Source organism: Brachycentrus maculatus, unplaced genomic scaffold (assembly GCF_059751285.1).
Source record: "Brachycentrus maculatus isolate JH-2025_06_01 unplaced genomic scaffold, ASM5975128v1 h1tg000486l, whole genome shotgun sequence".
NCBI classification, from domain to species: Eukaryota; Metazoa; Arthropoda; class Insecta; order Trichoptera; family Brachycentridae; genus Brachycentrus; species Brachycentrus maculatus.
In genome coordinates, this window is record NW_028281233.1 from 452,369 (window position 1) to 475,630 (window position 23,262).

The 23,262-nt window shown below is 33.6% G+C and overlaps 1 protein-coding gene across 1 annotated transcript in view; it reads right to left on the reverse strand.

Moving 5' to 3' along the window:
• Positions 1-22,893, reverse strand: part of Gprk1 (G protein-coupled receptor kinase 1) — a 72,356-nt gene extending 49,463 nt beyond the window's left edge. Inside the window, exons 1-2 of the mRNA XM_088272259.1 lie at positions 22,819-22,893; positions 4,957-5,058 (exon numbers count right to left, since the gene is read on the reverse strand). Coding sequence (XP_088128385.1) covers positions 4,957-4,983 — 27 coding nt within the window. The 5' untranslated portion in view covers positions 4,984-5,058; positions 22,819-22,893. The remainder of the gene's footprint in view (positions 1-4,956; positions 5,059-22,818) is intronic.
• Between the last annotated feature and the right edge of the window lie 369 nt (positions 22,894-23,262).

Sequence of the window (23,262 nt, forward strand, 5' to 3'; positions counted from 1 at the left end):
CTACTAATTTAAGATATTTATGTCAAATTTATTAAGATATTTATATCATGAAGACATCATTTCGTAAAGTCTAAAAAGGATGATTACTTTACACAGGAGTTTAACCTATCTGTAATCTTACCATGAATGTCATTAAAATGCATTTTAATTATGTTCTATTCACAGATAGGGTAGACTGGGTACGGTTGAAACAATTTTGCTTATATTGTCCATAGTATTGCTCTTTACAAGTCAAGCGATGATGAAGATGCATTAAATACAAGAGCGTGTTTCTGTCTACTAATGGGAAGTATTATTTCAGTACCCGGTGTGTTATTTTTAGTGGCAGATCAAATTTAAAAAATATATCCGATTTGTTTCAACCGTCCCCATACCAGGGGCAGTTGAAACAGTCATTGGGGTCAGTTGAAACACACGCAAATAAATCAATATTTAATATTGTAAGACGTTTTATTCATTATTTATTTTTGTGTTATAAACAATTATGGCACCGCATGACAATATTAATCAGTCTACAGATATGTAATGAACAAAAACAACTAAAAACAATGGCATTTAAAAAAAAAAACAAATCGAACGAAAATAATCTGTGAATAAACTAAAAGGAAACACTTCTGTCATTTTGATTAGTCATAAATCAAGCGGAAATCTAGCTTTGGGATCATTCTGAGTCGCGATTGTGGCAAACATAGCTAAGACCACCTTTTGTGCAGTCTTCTTGAGCCCACAGTTTACAAGTGGTGCACTGTATCCACTTTTCACCGGATCTGCTCTCTGAATACAGTGACAGACAAACAAGACAATAGCACTCGTCCTCTTTTGATGATGATTCCTGTTGCGTATTATGATTATTTTTCCTTTAACGATCCTTCTACTTTTTCCTCCATCCAATCTTTTCTTGACTTACTTAGTTTTCATCCGTTTCAACCTTATTTCATGTTCCTTTCTTATCTCTTCTTTCTCTGTTTTTTTAGTAGCAAGTATTTTGCAAGCTCCTGCTCCTGCTCTTTATTAAAAACTTCGTTATGGGGTTCATATCCCATTTTCTTCTTCACCAGATGCATCTCGCTTTCGTATATATATAATGAGCGAACAGTGGTTTAATCCATGCTTCTCCGCCGCTTTTCGCAATGAATCTCCTGCTTTAACCTCCTCATAAGCATATGTATACCTCGACAAGTCGACCTCCCTTCTCGAAGTCTTTCTTGCGCGTACTCTTGGCATCAAGAAAACAGGAAAACTGAAAAAATATGTTGTTTCAACCGTACCCACAAAAAATGTTTCAACCGTCCCCAACCCCTCCTTTAGGTGGAAAACAGAAAATAGTAATGTTAACAATAATGGCACATTAAAACTAATCACTATATCGTGTTCTACAAGCTTCATTTCAAACACGAAATCATACTCAATAATATCGTTTCAATAGAAACCGTAATAAAAGGAAAATTCTCAGAACAAAAATACTTACTTTTGGTTATCAAAATACAATAGGACCTCCTACAAGCAACTGCACAGTGCGGCGAGCGATGCAACACTGATATTTGTGTTTGAACTTGTTGTCCACTTTGTTCGTCCCTTAGACCCTTCACCCTACCGCATACGGTTTGCAAGATATTTGCTCTGTTTCAACCGTCCTTTGTTTCAACCGTACCCAGTCTACCCTACAGCTCAATTGGAAAATGACATCGCCAATATTGTCAGAAAGGAATTGTCTCGAAATACTCATAACCACAAAGAGTCGAAGGCAATGGAAAAATGGAAGCGGGTTGAAATAAATATTATTCAAAACATTTATTATTCCTTTCTAACCCTTATCCGCACCCAATGGTGCATAGGGCACTGCATCATATAGAAGCGGTGTTATCTGGATCGTCAAATACATGATAAACATAAAAATATATATATTAATTGATCAATTCGAGACGTTTGATATGTTTGTTGAGATGGTTTGGACATGTGGAGCGTATGAGTGAAGAAAGAACGGTTAAACAAATTTATGAGGCGAATGTAGTTGGAAAAAGAAGCAGAGGACGACCGAGGAAAACTTGGCACAATCAGGTTTGTCAAATACTTAAAAGCGGCCGGGTCAGGAGTCGTAATAATCGTCGGGTATGTATGAGGAGATGCATGAATGTAGAAGAGGCAAAGAATGTTTGCAAAGACCGAGTGGTTTGGCGTTCGATTCTCTCTGCCTACCCCTGCGGGGAAGCGGCGTGATGGTTAGTTAGTTTTTTAGTTAGTTTTCAATTCGAGACGTTACGAAGTATGTATACTTTTCGGACAAAGAACTTAAATCGTGAACCGGCATTGACATCGGTAGACCGACGTATAAAAGCGTTTCACGTTTGACGGGAAAGTATAAGACATCTACGTGATGTCACCAACGCGGTAATTGGCTCCCCTATATTTCTAAAGTAAGTATTTATTCATAGGCAGTTACGTAAAGCGTACCCTGATCACATGTATCGTTAAGTTTTAGTGCTGGAAGGAACAGAATTTTATGTCGTTGCCTACATACGATCTCGGGCGCTACAAGATGGCGAGAGCATGATAAGTGAATCAAGTATTCCATAACGTAACAAGTGCCGATCGAGTCGGGAATAACCCGCTAGGCCTCTTATTCTGCGACTCGTCAGCACGGATGAATAGTCGGAAAGAAAGCATTGAGATGGAATAAAAACTAAATGAAAATTAGACCGGCTACGATTTAAAAATAGGAGAAATCAATTTGCACTAGGCAAGTAGGTACGGTACACCTACTCTACTGGCGATTTTATATTAAATTAAAAATTGCGCTTGACCTGTCCGGGAGTATTGACGTACATGAGCGTCGCGACGCTCGGTGCGAATTTTCCTCAAAGGAATATCCGTCAGTTGATATCTCGAGTGTTTTTGTGACTATTCATGGTTTGTGACCCCTGGAATACACATTTTTTTTACAATAAAACCTAGAGATGGTGAGTTTTTTTTTAAACATAATTTCAATAATCATAATACATATTTTTTTAAATCGTGTAAAAAAACCCACTCCCCATAGAAAGTTGAATATCAATTATTGTACTCCCGGAAAGGCAAGTAAGTTCAAGGTATATAAAACTGAATTTAAAAAAATAATTTCTTATGCACCGAAAAAAAAACATTTTAATACTATTGCGAAACGTCTATAAAAAATAACATTTTTTTTATTTGAAAATTTTATTGATTTTTTTCGTATATCCTAATATCCCCCGGTCTGAGTTTCAATTTCCGGATGAGTCACCGCGAAAATAAGTGCCTTTTCACATGTTATCATAGCCTGGCATCTATAGCGTAAAGCTGATCACCTTACGTTCGTGTAATTTACGATTGAGATAAAGTTAAATCAATGCACCATTAGATGCCGATGAAGAAAATAGATAGGTAAGGTCGGGTTAAAACTGGTAAAAAAACTGTATAAATAAACGATTTAAAATACATACTAGTATAAAATTGCCTGATATTTTAATAAACACAGAATCCGTTCATGGTTTACGATGGAAAGATTATAAAATTAATAGTAAATTACAAAAAGAAAAATACCTGGAAAATTTTCCTATATTGTTTAATTTTAAAATATGTCTAAAGTAAAGATCTGGTTTAAGTAATAAAAAAGCGACACTTTAAATTCGATAGTGATTTGTAAATATCAAATGTATATGGTAGTGACGCAATAAATAACCCCGTGAAAATATATTTCATTTCAAATAATAAAAATAAGAACTAAAATAAAAAAACACGATGAAGTAAAATTTAACCGATTCTACATATGTTTCAATATTTAAATTTATTTGTAATGTTATTTTATCTGTCAGCTCCATGTTTTTATTTTGACTAATATCAGAATCAAACGGTTTTATTTATCAACACTGAAAAATTATTATAATCAATCTAACGACGACGAAAAAAATTTGTAAACCAAAAACCTTTTTATAAGCTGGACAATTCACAAACTAACAAATCGGTTTTTGCACCCGAAAAGGATACTTAAATTTAATGAAAAATCGATTATTACTAAATTTACAAAACTTTGCTCGCTTCGCAATATGGATAGAGGATATTGAAAACAAAATTTTCGTTACAAACCACTGCCCTAATGGGATGGCTAAAAGTCGAATTAAGACCGTTGGCACACTAATTAACCGCCTTGTATAAAAATTAAACATTGTCGTTTATAGAACTTCCATAAATGGATTCGTGATTCGCAAGTTGAAGTAGGTACTAGTAAATTAAAACTGACACAGTCCGTTACAAAACTGTTGATTTGATTAACGAGTACATAGCAGCCATTAGCAACGAATTTATAATACAGGCGGTCATCATCTATCTCATATCTCGCTATTCATTTCGTACATATTCGTAATATAGTATGATATTCCTCCGAAACGAAAAACGGACGACATTGATAATTTAGAATATAAATAAAACCAACGTGCTTGACATTTTTTTTTTACCATAATTCAAAAATATCTTCCTAACGAAGAGCTTTCTCATGCACGAAGGGCACTTTTTCTACGATGTATGTATATGAAGAATGAAAAAAAATGTATTCAACATTTAATTTGGCTGTCTCTTGACAAATTTATAAAGAAAACACCAAATACCAATCAATAAATAATAATTGTGAAATAGTTCAATATTTCTAGAAATAAATATATATATTTTTACGTTTCGCACATTTCAACCCTCATATGCTTTATTTAAAAAACTTATTAAGTACAAAAGTCGAGGACCGCCTGTAACTATTTTTTACATCACAACTTATACTCGCAAAAAAATGCTGCTATAACAGTTTCATTGGATTGAGTTGATTACATCATATTAACTGAAGTGGTTTTTCTTTTATCCGATCTGCTGCTTTTAATAGCCGAAAAAGCCTTTCAATTTATTATTAATTTTGTAACAATATCATAAGAAAATTAAACATTCATTTTCACTTACATGTGAGTGTGCGAGTAATTCCTTCATTATAAAATTATCGTAGATATTTCTTGCGATTTTCCGCCTCTCGTCCGGACACTCTTGCTTTTCATATAATTTAATCTGCAACAAAAATAATCATAAATTAGAATATATTAAAATGAAACATAAACAAATAAAGCATTTTTAATATTAATTTTATATAAATTGTATGCGAAGGCTACATCCGGCATCAAGGAAATAAATGATAAAGCTAGTATTTTTACTCGGTTTTTTATATTTTTAAATGGCTGGTTATTAATAAATTTTAATAATGACATTAATGAATACTTATTATCATAATATTGAAATTATGTATTTATAGATTTGGCGATTGATTTGTAGAACTCCATTTCAATTTATATATTTAATGTTACATTAAAAATTAACATCGATTTTTTTGAGTCTACTAAACTATAGTTTATTGTTAAAAAAACCCATATTTTTTTTTTGACAATTGTTTCGCCTTGTTATGGCATTTTCAAACGAATGACATTCGTTGACAATGACAATCGAGTTTAGTAGACAAAATAACAGTGTTTGATTTTAACATTTAGTATTTATGTACATGCATTGAAATTATGTACCCAATATAAAAATATTATAATTTTTTATAATTAATGTTTTTTTTTAATGTCAATTTTTAATTCATGTTTATTTCAAATGTTCAAGTACTATCTACCCTCTGATTGCGAACAGCTATGTATGGTATCAAACGTTTTGACCAATATCACTGGTCTGTTTTTGGTTCGTTGGAAAATATTGCTTTTAATCAATAAGCCCGCCATTGTACTTATTTATTTTCTGTAAATAAAGTTTAACTAAATAAATAACTAAAAGTAAAACTATTTAGTGACGCATTATTCTATTCCAGCATAACACAGTTATCAAATTCAAATCGCAAATACGAGTACATAAAAATTAATGGAATAATAACCAACTTGGAGAAATCGGCAACCATGAGAACATTTTCGTGTTATTTCAACAAAACCCGACAAAATGTGGTGAGTAGTAGAAATTTAGAGCAAACTTTGCCTCGTAATTGGATACATGAATATTCGATAATGCAACAATAATATTACTGTATGGATATGGATAATCATGTTTACGTAATGAGATTAATATTCACAAGGGGTCGTCGGTGGTATTACGAAAGTAGGTAGTAGAATAAAATTAAACTCTGATAACATGACCACCCTAGATCTTTTGCGTAAAAACTGACGACACACTCAAAATGAAAAGGCGTTTAACCGGATAAAACCTTAAGTAAAGTTTTATAATCTGAATGGGACAGTTGTATTGGAGTATGTAATTTTTTGACATTTCAACAAAGGTGAAAAAGAATATGGAAGTCTGGGCATTTACGGGGCGTACGACCGTCATAAGCTGGTTTCAGCGACCACTTTACACACGTGTTACATTCACGAATCGCACCCATGATTGACAACCACACTACTCAAATTCATTAGAATTTTATTGGAGACATCTATGGTGAGATGGGAGACGCTTTTTACTAAGCAGAAACTCAATTGTATACGAGGTCCGAATCCTGGATTATATTCACATACAGAAGAATCGCAAGAAAATATAGTTGGCCAGTAAATTAATTTACATTTTGAGTGTGCCCAAATATAAATTTTGACTATCTCCAATTAGGATTTATGAGATTATCTCCAATTAAGAGGTAACTCGTATTTAATAATCCATGATAATCCATATTTGTGAACAAGTATTTGGACACACTCAAAATGTTGTATTTTAGTATTTTGCGAGAGTCCGCAACTATAGACCGTCCCGGGGTAGTAGGTGTGCTGTAGTAGATACGAGATAACCTAATTAGGACCCTGTAATCGTCGGTGTAACATACCTTCATGTATATTGCACTTTGCTGTGTGAACTAACCTTACCACAACTGACTGCCATATAACGGCACACACTGGACCTGGAATATTAGATAGTTACCTGCGTAAAGTAATGAGCACAGCGGTGTGGTTACCATTACTACTCAGCATGTTCAATGGGTCGATACTAGCGCTTAATACTTACTCTCGTCATCAACACGATGTTATTATACGATACGTCAAAAATATTGCATTTGAAGCTGCATCTCCGTTAAATATGTTACCCGTGTATCTTTTTCTATCCATCGTTTGTTAGGATTGTGATAGGTTTGTGTAAAGGAAAAAAATCGTAATTTGTGAAAGGGATCCGTAATACAGTGACGATGAATAATGCTAAATGCGATAACCGAGCATTTTCTGCAAATGTGTTTGCACTGTTCCGTATCTGTCTGCTGTGCTGGTCGGGGTTGTGTAGGCGTCTGGGTACCAGCCAACATCGGGTCAGAATCGGATCTAACTGGCTAACTGAATTAACTAACCACTAATCCCTTTCACTACCTACACCGGGGCACTTCTAGAAAATTTGGTGGTGGATTTATACAATTGTATTTATTTAGATTGGTAGTGATAGAGATATTAAAAGCTTTTAAAATGTAAATTCACATTAAAATAGGGATGCAATTTCGTAACACATTTTCTATAAATTCTGCAATTAGTTCATTCAAAAACTAGCTTTGCAATAAAAGGTCTGTCATGAATCCTAGATGCTTCTGTATCAGATCTGGGAATGCGGTGGGACAGCTTTAAATGCCCTTGTATGAGTAATGACGGTACCATTCACATATACCATTTATTAAAATATGGAACAAAGGCAAAATAAAATAAATGGGTAAATGATCAAGAGTTAATTTTATGAAAATTGTAAAATGTTTATATTCTTAATTTTTTCTCTTTTTTGTGTGTATATTAAGTTAAAATCGTTAAAAAAAAAAATGTACGAAAAAAGAACTCTACCGACAAGATACACAAGGTGGCTTGGTGGGTCTCTGCAAAAAAAGAAGTTCTAAATATGTAAAAATTGTGATTTGAATAAATGTATGCAAATAGAAAAAAATTCTTCATTTCACATTTATTTGGCATCTTCAAAAATCACATTTATTTGGCGTTGTATTCTAATCAGTGTTCTTCGGGAAAAGCATTCAAAAGCGATTATTACTTCGCGAAGACCAGCTATTGATGAAGCCATCAGCACATATCATCTCATATCACCGCCGTGTGAGGTGACATTTACCACCCCCTACTATGAAGCAGCTCGCATTTACCTGATTTAATCTTTCAAGCAAGGTATTCACGTAAAGGTTTAATAGATTAGGGGATGTTATTCCGCTTTACTTTAGTCCTCGATGAGCTTTGAATGGTGTTGACGTTTTAATCCCCGTTACAATTTATGAGATTATTGTCTCATATTGACTCACAATATTACCATAAAATTAAGATTATTTACATTATTTTTTGATTCAGCATTAACTTTGTGGATTACATGTAAATTATTTAAAAATATATTATTTTTTGACATCTCATCAAAGATGAAGAAGAATACGGAAGTCTGGGCATTTACGAGGCTGACGAAATGCCCAGACTTCCATATTCTTCTTCATCTTTGATGAGATGTGAAAAAATAATATGAAAAATAACTCCTATAATTGGAGATAATCCAGATTTGTGAACAAGTATTTGGCCACACCCAAAATGTTGTATTTAAAAAAAATTAAACACTTGTATAATACCAATTAATAAATTTTATTTCATTACACACGACTACTTTCGAAAGATATAAGTTGCTTTCATCGACAGGTGAATAGTTAATAGTTTTACAATTTACCTGTCGATAAAAGCAACTGTAGCTTTTGAAACAAGTCGTTTGCAATGAAATTAAACTCATTAGGTGGTATAAAACAAGTATTTTTTAAAAATAAGATTCTTTACATTTTAAATAATCAAAACATATTATTTACGTATTTATTTAATTTAATTAATATATTGACTAAATGATAAAGAAAATAAAAACGTAAATTTTCAGGGTCAATGTAAATAATATAAAATAGTATTTTTTACTTAAACCTCATGTAAACGGGTGGTAAAAATAAAAGGTATAATGTCTTTAAAATATAAAAGTACTTCTTTAAATTTTCGTATATTTTTAATTACATACGTGCTAACGTTTATAAGTTCTTTCTTAAGACAGTTTTTTTTTAAGTCGACGGCAGCGATTATTAAGACGGTCGCCTGGGACGGCAGCATTTTCGGAATAAAAACATGCAATAAATTAATATTCTGAAAATGCGAAAATAAATTGGATAAAAATTTTACTAGTTCTAGAAGTCTTGAAAATCCTAAGAACTGAAAATAAATTTGAGTAAAAATCTTCTCCCGGTATTTTTTTATTGGCGTCTGAAGTCCTGACATCGTCAATATGAAATCGTTCATTTCTTTATTTGACCCTTTAAAACCAAACACTTCACTCCTGTAAAAAAACATTTGTTTTGTCCTATAAATACACTTGTTTTAAAGGTGCGTAACATGTCCGCCTCCGTAGTGTAATGGTCAGCACGCTCAGCTACCGTACTGGAGATCCCGGGTTCGATTCCCAGGAGGGTCAAATAAATTAAAGTGATTTTTTTCACTCTTATACTTATTCAATATCACCCTGGACTGGTATCTGAAGCGGAAAGCTGATCACCTTTCCTTCATATGTTGACGATCAATATAACACTGTGTTTATATGATGCAGTACCCTATACACCATCGGGTGCGGATAAGGGTTTGAAGAAGAAGACTATAATATTCGTTTACATACTATGACATCTTGTCTAAGTTTTCGTTGCAAGCATAATTTGTATTAAAATTGTAATAAACATATCGCTTACTCCTTTCAAGAATGTCATATATCAAAAAACTAGATTTTTCAGAAGATCTTTTTTTAAGTTTAAAAATATAATAAAACGTATTAAAAATAAATAACAAGCCACTTATTGAACTTTTTACTCTGAAACAGATCTTTTTTATGTAAAACCTGTAGGTTTTTACTCCATTTGAAAAATATTTAGTATATTTAAAAAAAAATAATGAAACAATACCTTTTCTTCAAAATGCAAAAACAACACTTTCTGCCCTGTAGCGGGTAAATATAAAGTTAAAAATATGCCGCTTTTGCTGAGATAAAGTACATTTCCTGGGTATCCTGAAAACATACACAACTGAAAATTGAAGATTTTTGACATATGACGTTGTTGAAAGGAGTGAGCGATATGTTAACGGAGACATAAATACTTAAATAAGAGCTATGATACGAAATTGGGAGCCTTTGTGTGTCTACATTTTAATGTGTCTGAATGTTGACTATATTTTTTTTTGTTTCTAATTATCACTCGAAGCCCAAGGATGTTATATGGTTCATGTCTCTCTGAAATTGATGTCTCAGATCTGACTGTCGTCAATGCAAATAGAAAATAATCAAATAAATCTAACATTTTTTTCCGGCTTTTAGCATCGTTTTGTAGGAAATGAATAAATCGGAACGTTACTTCCCATTCTTTTTTACCAACCTACATACGATAACGTAGACTTCGTGGGTTATTTCCTATTATTAAAAAATAATACAAAAGTAACGAATTAAAAACTGGATGACCGGCATGTCTGGAATGGCGATAAGAAAAATAAAAGAAGACAGCACACAAATGGCTGGAGAAGAAAGAGTAACATAATTGGATTTCCGCGATTGTAGGGGGACTGGTAATCAAGAAAACTGTAATGAATGAAGTCAATCACTGGCGAGCATTGGTTTGTGTGAGGTACAGTGCGGTGTGTTGGGGAGGTACGAGCCGTGGGTAGGAAAAGGCATTTAGGGGTTCAACTATTGTCCTCGCATCGACAAGGCACTGCACAGACAGGCAGCTTTGCGACTTTTTCCTACTGTAAAGGGTTTTTCCCTCAAATACAGTTTCTCAAACATTCTTACTTTTACAGATTTTGCCCTCCACACAATGCACACTGCACTGAGGAATTTAGTTTTCTTGAAAGTCTAACATGCTGGGAAATGACGCTCGTCGACAAAAAATAAAAGTTTACCGTAGAAGATCTTTGTGATCTGGCAGCCTCATGTTATTCGTGTTGTATAAAGGTGTATTAAAATATAATAATGAGTTAACGTAACAATTTTAACTAAGTAATTCTAATACAAATGGAAAGAGTCACTGCTTAATAAAAGCTTTCCACATCCCAACAAAGATGGCCGTTGTAAGCTCACGCATACTGTGTTACAAGCTTCATCAATATATCTAGAAGTTTAAAAAAAATGAGTTATGTAGTTGTCAATCATGGGTAGAATTGGTGAATGTTACACGTGTGTAAAGTGGTAACTTAACCAAGCCTATGACGGTCGTAAGCGCTGTAAATCTCCAGACTTCCATATTCTTCTTCATCTATGTTGAGGTGTCAAAAAATTGGAAGTAATTCTGTCTATGCTATGTTGCACGAATTCCGTTCAATAACTCAATTAGCCTACGCTGAGGGAAGGAATACTTACAAAATTACTACTGGTGATCACCCGCGTTAATCAAAACCGGTAGAAATTGAAACGCGGAAAAGGGATTTTCAAGAAGTAAATAAATATTCTCATAAACTGAAAGAGCAAGAAAGGGTAGACGATTTAATTGTCAACGGGCGGCATTCGCTCCCCGGGAAAATTCACTTCGCTACTACAATAAAGCCCCGAGTGGAATTGAAGTCCGCTATAAAAAAGCAGAGCTAGTAATTGAAACGATTCACCGAAACGGCGACCTAGGCGATAGTTCATCTCGTCTAACCGCCAAAATGGAGGAAAAAGGCGCGAGCCGACGAACTGGGAAGCGGATGTGATTATGTTTGGCGCCGACTTGAGGCAGGCAAAGCCGATTGTGCCGTAATAAAGGTATAAATTGTGCACCTACCGGGGTTATTATTTACACTTTTGAACGCGAGGAAACTATTCTTAGCATCTAAGAGTTTTCTACTTTCAAAGAAACACGTTCAAATCAAAATATTTACCTAATTAAAATATTTGTATTAGGGTGTGTTTTTATTCATGTTTCGTGCAACACAGGTTATTGAATTAATTGGATAACATTGAAAATTTTGGTATATTTGTTTTGCATCGTTTGTTAACTGTGAGCTACACAAAATTAACTTAACATCATTTAAATTATTGTTTATGTTAATGAGTGATATAATAAATCATATTAATTTTTTAAATAATGATTTTATTTTTATTTTGTGTTTTTTCGATTTGATTCCCAAATATTTGAAGTTCTGTTGGAATTGTTTGGTTTTGTAAAGTCATTTTAATATCTCGAAGATGAACATTTTCTTTATACCATACCCTTACCCATTTTACTCCCACCCTCACACACACAGACACACATACACTCCTACTCTCCTCTTTTGTTTTCCTTTTTTTTATCTCTTAATGTTTCAATAGTAATCATAATATAAATGTGGATTTATTATATTAGCTTTATTATTATTAATGTAACTATTTTTTTAAATGTAAAGCTGTACAATTCCCGAACAAATAAATAAATAAAATAAATAAACAGCGATAAATTATTTGATTTTAGAATCATTTTGATTTTAAAATTCGAATTGCTCAGACCATGTCTTCTCAAGTAAGAATATAAATAAATATAAATCATATTTAAATATATAAAAATTGTGTTTCCTGGTGGGAACTGGGTTCGGCAGATAAGCCTAATACGAGCACTTAGCGCGTAAGTCGGTAAGTCAGTCCGCGGAGGGCGGAAGCTCGTCAAACGGATCGCGTAAATTAGATATAAGCTCGATCACGCAATAATTTTATTGAACACGGATTAAAAGATTTGAGACGATACGGGAGGATTTGAAGCCGAGAATTATGCACAATTACCCCGTTTACAAATTCAAAATCATAAGGATTATGGCTTTACTCCGTCACGGCTTTCGGGCGGGAATTGCGAGAGAGAAATATGGCCAATTTTCAAGTTCGAAGTGTCGTCTTTATCCGCTAAGGTAGGCGTATTAGAAATGAGGCATACACGGAAAGCGGCAATTGCGTTTTTAGAAAATAATCTAAAATAAAGGCAATTATCAAATTGCTAAACATTAAACATATATGAACGTATGCGTAATTAAAGATAAAATCGTTACAATATCGTCAAGTAATTAAATTTAAGAACTGTATGAAATTGCTGGTTAACTGATTTTCATACGTGACTATCAATTATAATCCTAGAAAGATAGAATTGAACATGGAATGCGGTATTATAAAGAAAAAAATAAAGCTAAAATAACTTACGAACTAAAAAGTACCACTATTTCATGTATATCATATTCAGAATAACGCCAATTTAAAACCGAAAAAAATAACGTTTACAAAAATTCTTGATTTGCATTAACAAAAAACAAAACAAGTGCCTAACCCCGTAATAAGTGTTCTTCAAATAGAAAGTATGAAACGAATATTAGTAACTTTGCAGAGTGATCAGTCTTAGGGCGCTTGTCCACTACCCGGAATTCCGTGTAATTTTACCGTCCGGCACGTCAGTTAGCGTTTTAAAACGACGATTGGCTTGGATTGGCTTGTGCTTTTGTCCATCTTTTTTCGGATCGGAGCTCTTGATCGGTGCGTGAACACGTTGCGCGTAAATTCCATCACGCTAAACTGCCGTAGTCGTTTTCATTTTTCAAAACCGGACTGCCGGACGGTGAAATCCCGTGTAGTGGACAAACGCCCTTAAGCTTCAAGGCACCAGTCTTTCTGTGCTACTCATTTATTAAGCAATTGGAGATTGAAATATATTGTAAATATTATTATTGTTTTGTTTGTACATAAAATAAGACTTGATACTGGCAGAAACATCCTCACACTTGGGTGACTGCCAAATAAATAAAAAAAGTAATAAAAAAAACAGTTTGGTTTATGCAAATTCATATCATTAAAACAAGAAAACAGACATCAACATAAAGTGGTGATACGAGTATGTATATACATACATACAATATATCGCTCACTCCTTTCAAGAACGTCATAAATCAAAAATCGACAATTTTCAGTTGTACATGTTTTCGGAATGGCCAGAAAATGTACTATATCCCAGCAAAAGCGGCATATTTTTAACTTAATATTTACCCGCTACAGGGCAGAAAGTGTTGTTTTTGCATTTTGAAGAAAAGGTATTGTTTTTTTTTTTTTTCAAATATACTAAATATTTTTCAAATGGAGAAAAAATCTTTAGCTTTTACCTAAAAAGATCTGTTGCACAGTAAAAAGTTCAAAAAGTGTATTCATATTTAATTTTCACACATTGTATTATAATATTTTCCATCAAAAACGCTCTCCTGAAAAATCAAGTATTTTGATTTATGACGTTCTTGAAAGGAGTGAGCGATATGTAAGTATACGTAGGCAGGATATTCTAAGGGAGAACAATTTTCGGAACATGCAAACAACAAAGGACCTGAATGGCAACATCAAAGCGCAGATCAAAGTGGGAAATGCTAACGAGATCGTCTCAATACGCTGTAAATGCATAATGTACACATTATACCTCTCTAAATCAAACAACATAGCTTTTCTATGGCGGAGCTATCCGAATAAAAACATACTACTACTACTACTACCATCACGCCGTTTCCCCGCAGGGGTAGGCAGAGAGGATGGAATGCCGCACTCTTCTGTCCTGACATACACTCCTCGCCTCCTTCACATCCATGCATCTAGTCATACATGCCCTCCGATTACGCAGACTTTTGACACCGACAGATTTTAGGTTCTGATTGATCTGATCGTGCCAAGTCTTTTTCGGTCGTCCTCGTTCTGTTTTCCCTCTCACATTCGCCACATATATTTTCTTAGTCATTCGCTCGCTATCCATTCGCTCCACGTGTCCATACCACCGTAAAGAACACTTCCTAATCTTTTCAATTATTCCTCGTTCAGTCTTCGGTTTTAAAAGTTGTGGTACTTTAAAGTTCGCCTAACCCGCATTAAATCGATCAATCCCACGTATTCCATCCCAAACCGTAAAACGCAATATACGCATTTTATATCCGAAACATTAGTATTCAGCTGCAGAGTTTCGCGTATAAGGAAAAATGTAATTAATTGCAAAACATTTTTGTCTTATTCTTCTTCAAATCTTTATCCGTACCCGATGGTGCATAGGGCACTGCATCAAATAAAAGCAGCGTTATCTTGATCGTTAACACATGAATGAAAGGTGATCAAGCCCTCCGCTTCGGGTACCAGTACAGAGTAATATTGAATAAATATTAGAGTGAAAAATCACTTATATTTATTTGACCTCTCCCCTGGGAATCGATCCCGGGACCTCCAGTACGGTAGCTGAGCGTGCTGACCATTACACCACGGAGACGAATAATTGTTTTATTAGTAGGATTAAATACATCTTGTAAATATCCCGAGATGAAGATCGGCAGCAAAATCAAGATTTACAAAACTTGTGTCCGACCCATCATGACGTATGGGATCGAAAGTAGAGCGGACACCGTTGGCACAAATAACGCGCTTAGCATCAGAAATGAAGACTCTAAGAAGCATACCAGGCAAGAGTCTTCGAAATAGAATAAGAAACGCCAGGATCAGGGAAATATGCGAGATCGAAGATGTTATATGGGGAAGGCAACGAAGGAGAGAAAATGGTATGCGCATGTGAGGAGAATAGAACCATCCAGACACCCCCACATCGAACTGTACGGCCAATCACATGGTAGACGACTCCCGGGCAGACCACCAAAGAGATATCGGGTAATCGACATCGCAGGAGGCTTCTTCTTCATTTTCAAACCCTTATCCGCACTTAATGGTGCATAGGGCACTGCATCATATTAACGCAGTGTTATCTTGATCGTTAACACACGAAGGAAAAGTGATCAGCCCTCCGCTTTAGATACCAGTCCAGGGTAATATTGAATAAATAGAGTGAAAAAATCACTTATATTTATTTGACCCCCCCTTCAGAACGGTAGCCGAGCGTACTGACCATTACACTACGGAGGCGGACAAAACAGGCCACAAGGCCTACACTAAGAAGAAGAAGAGGAAGAAGATTAAATATATAAAATACAGAAACAAATCAAATTTGTCGACATAAGGTTTACAATAGCATACGTAGGAGGGGGTTGAAATGTGAATTATGTATGGGGACGATCAACACAGGCAATCAATAACGACTCAAGTGGACGTGTTCGGCGAATGAACTTTCAGATAAATAAGACAAAACTATAAATAACACTTTCGAAACCAAACTATGTCGAGAGATACTGTAATTTTAAAAATTTAATTAAAAATTTTCGGCGAATGCCCGCAGAGAGCTTGACAATCTGGAGATGCTTCTAGAGGTGTAGAAAGAAGACAACTTAGTGGAATTTGGATCTCCAGTACGATGGACCAACCAGATCAAGGAAGCTACAGGTCTTATCTTAACGACTGCTCTCCGAACTGCAGAATTCTCGGACCGATAGTGCATAGTTGTTCAAAGCATCAATGACCACGATGCTTGAACTTCAACTAGAAATCAAATATTCAACTACACAAAAGATGACATATTTTATGTGTCTTAAATTTATAAAGGGCTGATACCCGCCATTCCGGTGAATTTATTATTTCAATTCCTTAAGCCTTTAAGACATGTTAGCGACAAATGGTATTGACTAAAATACAATCCTTACTAGACGAACGGTTCTGCAAACATCTTTTGATTGTTTTAGATGGAATAGAATTTCGAATGGGGAGGTGCACCAATGTGGAAAAGGCAAAGAATGTTTGCAAAGACAGAGCGGTGTGGCGTTCTATTCTCACTGCCTACCCCTGCTGGGAAGCCGCGTGATAGTTAGTTGGAATTTTGAATCACTATAAAGTCGCAAAGGTACACTAATAATACCTTTAACTTAAGCCTCATTTTGCCCGATTTTAATAAAATACGCATACTTATACGAGAAGAAAATGATCTAATATTGTTTAAAATATATTTGTTTTTTTTTTTTAAACTAAAATATGATTCGATTTACGAAAAAAACATTATATTTTAAATTAACTGTAGAAATGTATATATGTACTCGTATATCATGAACATAATCTTTCGAAAATACCAGAAGACTGTTTTTTTCTTCACAAATTTTCGCATTGTCTCTTGAAAATATCCACCGCTTAAAGATTTTTTAATGAAAATTTTTGATATTTTTTTGTAAAAGAATTGTTTAAATAAAATAATAATAATAATTGTTCAAATAAAACAGCAAAATACCAGGCAGTCAGTATGTGAAAGAGTTAATTTGAGAAATAAGCAGATGAAAGCTGAAGCCCGTATTTGTATTATTACTTGGGAAAGTGTAAGCTAATATGACGTATAGTTTTCCCATTAAACGCAGACAAATTCTCAGCAGCCATAAGCCGACGTGAATGGTAATACAATCCCACGAGTGAAAGCACTTGACATTTTATGGAATTCGCACGGAATATTATCACACACGTCTGGCAGCTTTGCTTTGAAGCTTTATTTAGGATAAACATTTTACAGATTAGTGCATTCATATAACGTTCATATTCAAACGCCACATTTTTTGCAGAGTTTAAATATGAGTATGTAGTTAAAAAATAAATCTTATCACCGTTTTTATTAATGGTAAGTTTTTTATTCAAAAATGTAATTAAAGGCGATTTTTAACACGAAATGACAATGAATTAATAATTTTTAAAGATAAAATATTATTTTTATTGTAGAAATGGTCTAAGGAATGCTACTGTTTAAAAGAAAATGCGTAACGTAATTTTCATAAAAAAATACCGTACGAGAATATTACATTCATTTAATTTCTTCAGTATAAAATAAGATTATAATGTTTTTCCGGAAATTTCGAAAACTGGTATTGGAAATGACTTCAAGTGGGCATTTTTTTATATCTCTCAATCCTACATGCAAAAACGCTGGTCAATTAAAATTATATGGAAATCACTTTAAAAAAAAACCCTTCTAAAAGACGTCATAAATACATTTTAGATATACCTACAGTTATTTTCATTTGATTTTAACCAGTCTACCGTAAAAACGTTTTTGTAAATATCTTAATAGAAGCGAACAACTTATTTCGAAAGCATGTATGGAAGCCTTAGCATTTACAGAGCTTATGTTCCGTGATCGGATGGTTTAAGCGATCACTTTATGCACTGCGAAATTCACCATTTTACCCATTATTGATTTTCGGAAGTGCTTTATATCGCTTTTTTGTGAATGAAATTAACGGTTTTATTATTCAGCTACGCCGAAGAACGAATGGAGATTTAAGAAAAATTGTAGTACAAAATATGAGAAAAAACATCTTACATACAGATACTAAAATTCTTGTTTACAAGGAGAAAAACACAGCTCGGTAACATTTGACTTTTCTCTTGATACTTAATAAATAAAATAAGAGAAAGGGAACAATATTTTTCTTAACAGGTCTCTGCCTGGTATCAAAAGAATTTCGATTTTCGTTTCTTGTTGAACGGTACCAATTTTCTTATCCACGCGGAAAATCTGCATTATTTATAATATCGAACCGCTATTCGTTTTTCCTGCGTGTATTATCGCGATCTCCATAAATAATATGAAAGAAAAACTAGTATCTCATTGTGACCGCTGGTCATAAAATTTAACAACAAGCGTCGAACCATCAGAAAAAAATACGAGCACATTTAGTCGATGTTACGATCGGAAAATTTTGTACATAGCGGATAATGAAATTGGGACCATTCGTTTAATAAAACCGAAATTACTGAATTTAAATATTGGTTGATGAAACTGACCGTTACTGGTTGTATAGAGCGAATAATGAAATTGGGACCATTCGTTTAATAAAACCGGAATTAATGAATTTAAATATTGGTTGATGAAACTGACCGTTACTGGTTGTATAGAGCGAATAATGAAATTGGGACCATTCGTTTAATAAAACCGGAATTAATGAATTTAAATATTGGTTGATGAAACTGACCGTTACTGGTTGTATAGAGCGAATAATGAAATTGGGACCATTCGTTTAATAAAACCGGAATTAATGAATTTAAATATTGGTTGATGAAACTGACCGTTACTGGTTGTATAGAGCGAATAATGAAATTGGGACCATTCGTTTAATAAAACCGGAATTAATGAATTTAAATATTGGTTGATGAAACTGACCGTTACTGGTTGTATAGAGCGAATAATGAAATTGGGACCATTCGTTTAATAAAACCGGAATTAATGAATTTAAATATTGGTTGATGAAACTGACCGTTACTGGTTGTATAGAGCGAATAATGAAATTGGGACCATTCGTTTAATAAAACCGGAATAAATGAATTTAAATATTGGTTGATGAAACTGACCGTTACTAGTTGTATAGAGCAAATAATGGAATTGGGACCATTCGTTTAATAAAACCGAAATTAATGAATTTAAATATTGGTTAAGGAAACTAACCGTTACTGGATATACTGTGTTTTTTTTAATAACGCGTTTTAGTACGTTGTATTGGATGATGGAAAATGAACAAAATAAACGCAGGTATACATATAGCAAAGCAATAAAGCACAATAACAGTTTACTTAAATAAACATCACGCTGCTTCACCACAGGGGTAGGCAGAGAGAATAAAAAACCACACCAATCTGTCTTTGGTAAAAATCTTCGCCTCCTTTTCCACATTCATGCATCTCTTCATACATACCCGCCAATTATTCTGACTCTTCACTTGACCACTTTCAAGTATTTGAAATACTAGATAATTTGGAAATTTCGGTAAACAGGTAGATGATTTTGCATATTTAGGAAGTATGTGTTTTAGGGATGAATGGTGCACTGAATTTAGTTATAGCAAAAATAGCTTTTTGTTTGATCTAAGGCGATCAAATAAATACATATCGTACATACAGATAAGGACGTCATAAAGTCTCTTTATGATTTTTGCGAACGCAACACGAGTGAGTATTATAGCAAAGGTTAATGGAATTGGACCATTTTTATTTTTTGTCGTGTTTTTCATCTCAACATAGATGAAGAAGAATGGAAGTCTTGTCATTTACGGGGCTACGACCATCATACGGTTTAAGTGATCACTTTACACACGTGTAACATTCACCAATTCTACCCATTATTGACAACCACACCACTCAAATTCTTGGAAGTTCTATATATACGATCCAATTTCGAAACATTGTTCTCGAATCACTAAAATTTTACTAGAAACATCTATTAGTGAGATGAAAAGAAGCTTTTATTCAGCAGAAACTCTTTTATTAGTATGTGAGGTCCGAATCTTGGATTACAATCACAAACATGAGACATGCCAGAAAATATCATTTTCATTTTTATTATTTTAGAATATTTTATTATTTGACAAGTTAATTTCATTAACAACATATGTTGTGAAACTGATATTTATTTTCAGCCCCTACTGGGAATCGAACCCGGGACCTCCAACACGGTGGCTAAACTCGCTAACCATTACACAACGGAGGTGGTTGTACATTATAGCGAAGGTTAATGGAAATTGACCACGCCGTATAGCTTGCATCAGTATTGATGTTCTGGGGTAGAAGAAGAGTGTGTAGTAACATCGCCATGGTCGTAGTAATACTGTTTCCCGATCGATATGAATGTCACGGAGATGGAGAATCAGCCTCCCATGTGCCAACTCGATAAAACTCCGGCAGAACTTTCCCCATCGGCTGACCCAGTGCACAAAATGGACGGGGAAGTGTGAAATTAAGTTCTGAACGAAATCGCTTTTAGTTAGTTCCACTATACTCCGCTATTATTCCCCCGAGAACTCGTCCAATTCAATTTGAATAAACGGCGAAGAACAATTCCTCAAGCAACTGGGCGATAAAAATTCTTTGGGGAAAATGAAAATTTCTACAAAATTAACGTATGTAATTTATTATTCATGGGTCTACTTCGCAAATTTGAGGCATCGATTCTGAGTAAACTATTGTATTTGGAATATGTGAGAACTTCATCGTGACGCGAATGCGCGTTTTCACTTAAGACTTCAATAATATAATACAAATATGGCCATCAACTCGGCTGTCCAAACTTAAAACACAGTAAGGGACATTTTTTTGTAGTAGTTTTTTTTGCATTTATGGACTAAGTAGAATCTACTTAGTTCAAAAATGCAAAAAAAAACGTACTAAAAAAAAAAATGTCCCTTACTGTGTTTTGAGTTTGGACAGCCGAACTGTCTAAAGGAACTAAAAAGAAAAGGAAAAAAAAGAAATCTAGTAAAAAAAAAATACTTTTTATGGGTCAACTTGAAATGAAACATTTATCGTTCCTCGTTATATGAAAGAAGATGGAAGTCTGAGCAATCCAGGGCTTACGACCTGAGATTTGGCTGGCTTAAGCGATTACTTTATACACTTGTATAACGGTGATTGCTTAAACCAGCCAATGCCAGGTTGTAAGGCCTGGGATGCTCAGACTTCCATCTACTTTCATAAGAGGAAAGATAGATATTTCCAAATATACCTATAAATATATGTAGATTTCATCCGTAAGGTGAATAATCCAGTATCTGATATAAAAAATAATATCAGTACTGTTTTTTAAAAAAACTTTCCTGTTCGCTTCCGAATATTAGTGAAAAGTGCGTTTGTTAACAGTGCGTGTATAGGGTTCGATTCCCAGAGGGTTCAAAATAAATATACGTTATTTTTTTAGTGTAATATTGATTAAATATAATCCTGGATCTGAAGTGCGTGACCGATCAACTTTCCTTCATGCAATCAATCCACTCAATCCAATCTGGCATCCCATGCCCCATTGGATATGAGTAGATGTCGGAAAAAAATAGAATGTCCCCTATATACGAACGAGTTATGTTCCGAAATTACGACAAACAGAGTCTAGGCTTCTTAGCAATACATATTGCACTTATGCTTAAGACCTAATGTTCGATAAATTGCAACATTATTATATTGATCAGGTCTTTAAGAACAGTGTCCGGTGTCCGTCGATGGTTGCTTAACATTGGAAGGGACAAGGTAGAAAGTGAATTAATTAAAGTCCAGGTGTAATTATCACATTGAAAAACCTTAAACTTTAAATTATTTTTGTATCTCCTGTATGATATGTTTATAATCTAATCATTAAAAAAAATATTATAAAAAAATTAAAAAAATTATAATATAAATTTTGTATTACCATGTTAGTATTCGGCTCAACACAGGCCATGCCTAAAGAGCCGTAATACGTATAATAAATGTATATATGAAATAAATATGTATATTGAATGTATCTATGTATTATGAAAATAAAATAAATAAATAAATAAAAAATTAAAATAAAAATTAAAAAAATTAAAAAAATTTAAACCTAGTAAATAAATTTGCCATTTTTGCAGATTTTTTTTGCATAAAATACCGTTTATGTATTGATAAAAATAAGATTTTCTTCGAAATAAATATGTGGCTTTCAAAATAAAACAGTTATTGAAAGGTTAGAGGTTGATTTTTTTCTAAATATATGTATATTCTAAAAAAAGTCCAATTCAAAATACATATTTTTTGGAAGTTTGGGATTACAATACATATTTTTTCACTTCGAGAAGTGCAGATTCATCTAAAAAGTGTCGCAGTTTTCTTGCAAGAGTTATAAGAACCGAATTTTATTTTATTAGAACTGAATATTTTAGTTGCAAGAGTGATTAGAACTGAAGTGGCCAAATGACTTATATCATTTTCTACACACATCTTTCGTGTGTGCCAATTACGTTTATACTTGTGTGATTTTTTAAAATGTTTTTATTGATTTTCAATTTTAGTCCTTTTTGCGCCACCCTATACTAAAACGTCCGTAAAGAAGAAAATTAGAGCTACAAAAACTAAAGAAATAATGTGACTGAAAAATATATATATACGAGTAAAACAAGAAAAATAATAATTTACCTCTTCATAAAAGCGCAAATGTGGAACTGGCTCACTGCAACACGTATCACAGAAGTCTTTGAAGAGTAAGTAACCTGGAAAAAAAATATTTATTAATATGTACTCATATTTACAACAGTTTCACTTACTCTAATGGGGGTTTCTATGGTGTGATTTAGTAACAATATATAATAGGGAAATTGGCATCAGGGCATTCATATCGGTAACAGTATCGAGAGCATTATAAAAATTAAAAATTAAATATAATAATACTCAGTAAACGATAAAAATACGATAGAAATAAATATTAAAAGCATATTTTCATTATATGTTAGCAATCATTTTCACCTAAAAAGCTTTTATATACCTACATAATTATAAAATAAAAGAATACTCATGTCATTTTTATACATACAATTATAATGAATACTGTATATACCTATTATTCCAGGTGAATTAAAGTTA